Raw genomic sequence first — 6,000 nt, 5'->3', positions numbered from 1 at the left:
ATGGATGAGTAAAAGGGGATCAAGCATCTTTTTCAAGGTGCCTCTCAGTGGATTCGACCCTTGAACTTTTGGATTAGTGGCTAAGTACATTGACTGTTTGCACCATCTAAGGGCCCCTCCATTCTTTTTTTTTTTAAATCATTTTATTGGGGACTTGTACAACTCATCACAGTCCATACATCCTTCTATTGTGTCAAGCACATGTGTACATTTGTTGCCATCGTGGGCTCCTCCATTCTTTATGGTGGGTTTATAGTCCTAGAACACTCAGTATTATTCTAAACCCTTAATTTTTATAGCCCATCTTCAGAATGCATTCTATATGTAGCTTTCACATTGAACACGTATGGCATGACATCGACATCATGAAACACTATAATGATTGGCTCCTGCTGGCCCTTTAAATGTAATCTGTAGAACTATTGTTAGGTGCCAGCAAGGCCGTTCTGACTCATAGCGACCCCGGGTGCACAGAAGGAAACACTGCCAGGCCCACGTCATCCTTACAGTTGTTCTTGTTGGAGCCCATTGCTGCAGCCACTGCTTCAGTCCATCTGATCGCGGGCCTTCATTTCCTTTTCCTTTCTGCCCTTCTCATTTACCAAGCATGATGCCCTTCTCTAAGGACTGGCTTCTCTTGGCGACATGTCCGAAGTATGAGATGAAGTCTCACCATTCTTGCCTCTAAGGAGCGTTCCAGGTGTACTTCTTCTAAGGCAGAGTTGTTTGTTCTTTTGGTAGTTGTAGTCGCTTCAGGGTAATCCATCTAATCCAGTGCAGATTGCAGGGGTTCTGAGACCTTTGTGTGTGTGGATCTCTTTGTCAGTTGGGTGCGTCCCCTGGACATCTCAGAATCAAGTTCTCAGAATCATTTTGAAACTAGGCTACTTAGGTTTGTGGAGGAAAGTAATTCAGTTGAAGTATGGTATTTAAAATGTCAAATATTTAGACATACTTAAAATGTGGTATGGAAGTAAGTGTTCTTTTATTGAGGTATAAAATCACAAAAATATCTTGTGGTTGGTCTCACATCTGCCATAATTCCAGAGCAGTGAGAACTACGATTTAAATTCCAGCTTACTACTCCATCTATAATGTGATCCGAAGGTGGCAGAGATTTGCATTGGTGACTGTGGAGTTTCCCATCATCACCACCACCACGTTCACAGGTTTGCTGGAAGGTCTGGCAGGTCCCATCACATAGCTGTACTCACAGCTTAGGTTTATTCGAGTGACATAGTAAGGGCATGCAGCTGGGTCATAAGCAGGGAAAGGAATAGGTAGAGTCAAGAGGAATCTAGGCACTCACCCACTAGCCTCAAGTTGATTTCGACTCATAGCAATCCACTAGGACAAAATAATACTGCCCCTTACTGTTTCTGACACTAAATCTTTAGGGGGGCAGCCAGACTCATCTTTCTCTCGAGAGTCTGTGCTGCCCACTTTGCAGTTCACAGCTGAATGCCTAACCCACTGCCCCACCATGATTCTGTAAACTCAGAAGATTACCGAACAAAGCAACTCACTGTGGAGTGGATTCTGACTCAGAGCAAGTCTTCAGGGTTTTTGAGACTGTAAGTCCTTAGAGGAGCAAAATGTCTCATTTTTCTCCAACGGTTGGTGGATTTGAACGGACAACCTCGTGGTTAGCAGCCCAGTGTGTAACCCACTTTGCCACCAGAGAACCCTCTAGGGACATTCACCAAACTAAACACATTGGCCATCGACTCACAGAACTGAACCTGTGGGTTTCTGAGACTGAACAATTCTCTAAGGAAGCAGAAAGCCCATCTTTATTCCAGGGAGGCACTGGTGATTTTGAATTGTTGATCTCGCGATTAATAGCCCAATGTATAACTCATCACGCCACCAAGGCTTCTTTAGTATATGTGCTGCTGAAGCGAGCACTGCCAAGGCTTCTTATATTCTCTCCCCCTTATGATTTTTCCCACAGATAATGTTCTTCCCCCAACAATGAAATTACAGAAACATGGGGTTTGATGTGCTTGCCGGGTGTGACTCAAGAGGTTAGGGTTTTTACCAGAGGCTGGTCACCTAGGCACCGTTAGTGTAGCATGCACCCAAATTCCAGACCCCCAGCTGGAGAGCAGGAGCTTAGTAGAATCCTCATGTGCACAATTGGTCCACAGTGAGTCAAAGTTATTCGGTAGGGAGGAATGGGAACATGCTCACTCCCCAAGTCCCCTGATCTAAGCTAAGGACCATCCTTGCAAGCTTTTCTGAGCAAAGCCATCACCGACCTACTCTATCAGCTCTGTTGTGCACATACCACCACCTTTGCCCTAGGCCAAGGCCTTTTATGCAGCAGACATTTTATCAGCAGGAACCTACACAACAGGGTGACACAAGCCTGCAACATTTCAACTTTGTTATACACTTTAGAGGACCTAGACTTGTCAATTCAAACAAATCCTAATGACCATAGAGATCTGTCTTAGGAAGCCCCCTGGCTTTCTCGTTAAGTTTCTCTATGAACCTTTTTAATCGGGTCTAAGACAATAAGTCAGGCCCAACCCAAGCCTGGCCAATAAGTCGAAGCTGATCCGGGCATCCTCCAGAGTGGAGGCCGAGCCTGGATGTTATTGCTGCTGCTTTCAAGTCTATTCCAAATCACCGTAACCACCTGGGTGTGGCCAGCTGCTTCACAGGTGTTCCGGGCTGTGTGGCCTTTGCGAAGCAGATCATCATGCATGTCATCTGAGTTGTCTTCAGGTGGGTTTGAATCGCCAACCTTAGGGCATACTCACAGGAAGTACAATCCCAAAGGGGACACGTGCCTTCTCTCTCTGGAAACAGAATTTTATCACGTTAGGATCTTGCACCAAGCACAAATATTACGCAGGCCAGCAGCTTAACAAGGCTGTCAACATGGCGGCCTCTCCTATGGTGCTGTCCACGGCCTTATCTGCCCTAGAGCAGATGCTTCAGCCCAGATACTCAGCCGAGTCCCTGGCATTAGAAGGACGGTCTAAGACCTTCAGTTGCTGTTGGGTTTGTTATCTATGACCTAGGTTCATCCACCTCCAGATAGTGTTTTGTGGGGAATGTGCTGCAGCTGGGGCACCTCATGTTGTCCCATCTTCAGCGCTGCTGCCTGCTTTGATTCAGCTCAGCAGTCAGTTTGAATGCAAGCTTAGCCCATTGGAAAAGCAGCAAGAGGAGTTGTTCTTTAAGAAGAGGGGAAAGCTTCCTGGACTATTCTGAAAAATGTTCTCCCCCACCTTATGGCCTCCCCAGTTTCCCCAGGGGACTGCTGTTGTTTCCCCATTGTTAAAAAATCAGTGGGGTCCCATTTAATAGTCGTACCTCGAGATTTTTCCCTATTCTTGTCTTTTCGTACCCAGACCTTGTTTCTGTGAAGATCCCATGCAAGAAAAACACTTGTCTAGAACTTAATCAGGAATGCGCTCGGTGGAGTGGGTTGAGCATTGGGCTGCTAACGGCCAGGTTAGCAGTATTGACACCACCAGGCGCTCCAAGAGAGAAAGATGAGGCTTTCTTCTGGTGTAAAGGTCTACAGCCCCGAAACCCATCGAGGTTGTTCTTACCCTGTCTTACAGGGTTGCTCTAACCAGAAAGACAGGGTCATACCCAGGAATTGGTCAAGGCAAAATACAGATTTTTGAAGCTATTTAGTTCTTGGTTGATTTATTTTTCAAAATTGATTTACACAAATCTCTCCCTTTTCACTGGATCATTGATTCAGCGGAGTCTGTTGTTTTGTTGTGAGGTGCCATCGAGTTGATTCCACCTCTTTGTGACCCCCGTGTCAGAGTAGAAGCCGCATAGGGTTTTTGCCCTAGGTGGTCTACTCCCATGAAGAGTTCATCTTGGAAACTCACAAGAAAAGTTCTACCCTATCCTATCCAGTCGCTAGAAGTTGGCATTGACTCGAGGGCCATGAGTTAGCTTTTGGCTTTAGTCATCTTTATGTAAGCCAATTGCCAGGTATTCTTCCTTGAAAGCCACTGAGTGGAGTCAAACTGGCAACTTTTCAGTTCATAGGCTAGCACAGCTCAATCCCCTTTCCTGGGGACAATGGCATTTAGTAAACAAACTGCCTTGGTGTGCTAGTCACATCATTTCATGTCAGCTTGATATATAAAAGTGTAGAGGTGTAGTCTAGCCTATCAATCAGGTCACAGGCTGATGATAACTCCTTGTGGGCATGGCCTTCTCATAAGGAGGGTCCTGGGTACCTCCCCCTCTCTGCCTTCTGTGCCTTCACCTTCATGGCGAGCCCACGCTGGGACCTGCCAGAGTCCTGGAAGTGCGTCCACCACCCTTGGATCCTCAAGGCTTTGCACCCACTGGCCTGTGATCTTCCTGCATTCTGCTTCATAGCATGTGGCCACGTGAGTCTGGAGAGGGACTTATGGACTAGCAGACTTTAGTTGGACTGGGCTGGGATGGTTTATTGATGCATATTGGCTTCTTGATGTAAAGCTCTTTCTTACACATATATGCATGCCACTGGATCTGTTTCTCTAGTCAACCCGGCCTAACACACTTGGTTAGGTACAAAGAGTCTTTATAAAGTTCCTGGGAATCCAGGAACAGGAATGGGGGAAGAGATACCAGGAGGAGAGTGGGAAAGAAGGGGAGGAAAGACGGGGTCAGGAGGGGAGGAAAAGGGAACCGATCCCGATGATTGACACATAACTGCACTGCCCCCCTGGGGGGGGGTGGGGACGAGCAACAGAAACCATGGTCGGTGTAAGATATGAAAATAATAATCATTTATAATTTGTGAAGGGGCCACGAGGGTGGAGAGGGGGAGGGGAGGAAAAAAGAGGAGCTGACACCAAGGGCTCAATAGAAAGTACATTGTCTAGAAAATACAAATGTGCTTGATAGAATTGATGTATGGATTGTCACAAGAGCTGTGAGAGCTCTCAATAAAATGTTTTTTTAAAAAAAGCTTTATGGGAAAATCGACTTAAAGATCACGGCATTTCCCCCTGACCTTTTTGAAGCCTCCTGGTTTGTGGGGGGAAAGTAGAATCAGGCTAACAGCCCATTGCCCCAAACTGTAACAACTCTAGAAAGTCATGGATAATTAGCAGTGGGACATCTTTGAAAGGCAGTGGAGCTTGCCATCTGTTAAGGTGGGCAGAGGGGCCTCAGGCAGTGTGGGTGCCCTCCTCCATTATGCAGCTTTCCATGGAAATTGCAAGCTAGGAAGGCAGTTTTTCTTGGCATCCAAAATAGAGCTGCTCAGAGGCCAGTGGAGAACAAGCCCGTTTCTGAGAGCATCTGCCAGGACCTAGATTGCACAGGCATCGTGCATGGGGGCCTCCAAGGCAGGGTATCCTCACCTACAATAGTTTCAGAACTCCAGTTCTGTTCATTGAGCGTCTGCCTGCTTTCTGTCTGCCAGACTGAAGTTGAAACAGCCCAAGGCGGATAGTATCGGGTTTCCATTTAGCATCTGGTGGGGCCAGGAGGGTCTGTGAACACGCATTTCTGGAGGGGAAAAAAGTCAGCAGCTTATCTTTATCAACAGCATCCATGCACAGCAAGGCCAGGCAGACTGTGGGAAGGCCAAGCCCCGCTCCCTTTTTTTTTCAACCTTGTTTCTTTTAGTGTTCAAACGGATGCACTCAGATATGAGCACATTAGCAAACAGAAAGCTGCTTTTGAAAAGTCCAGAAGTGGTTCTCCATTGGCAGGTCCTGTTCCCTTTCTCAGAGGTCCCAATAAGGCAGCCAACCCTCCCAGGCCCAAAGCAGTCTTTATGGATACTTGTTCTGTTTCCAATCCGCTTCATCCCCTCCCCACCCCCTCCACCCCAACTTGCTCTGACTGGGACCATCCTTCTAGAATTTGTGAAATTACAAATATTAAACATCCTGTATCATTTGTAATCATACACCCAGAGGCCACAGTCATCAAATACAAGGTCCTTGTTGAAATCCTGGCCGCCCTTCTTTTCCTCTCAGTGTGATGCCACGCACAGCCTTCCTCACACTGCTAGCA

The 6,000-nt window shown here is 46.8% G+C and overlaps 1 protein-coding gene across 1 annotated transcript in view; it reads left to right on the top strand.

The window, feature by feature from the left end:
* The first annotated feature begins 2,889 nt into the window (after nt 1-2,889).
* Nucleotides 2,890-6,000, top strand: part of LOC105979612 (melanoma-associated antigen B3) — a 54,326-nt gene continuing 51,215 nt past the window's right edge. The window contains 1 exon segment of the mRNA XM_013007527.1: nt 2,890-3,012. Within this exon segment, the coding sequence (XP_012862981.1) occupies nt 2,890-3,012 (123 nt within the window).

The sequence above is a fragment of the Echinops telfairi genome, unplaced genomic scaffold (assembly GCF_000313985.2).
Source record: "Echinops telfairi isolate 266 unplaced genomic scaffold, ASM31398v2 ScPeMD7_7436;HRSCAF=8474, whole genome shotgun sequence".
Classification (NCBI taxonomy): Eukaryota; Metazoa; Chordata; class Mammalia; order Afrosoricida; family Tenrecidae; genus Echinops; species Echinops telfairi.
The sequence above is the reverse complement of the archived record's forward strand: the minus strand, read 5'-3'. Positions and strand labels throughout refer to the sequence as shown.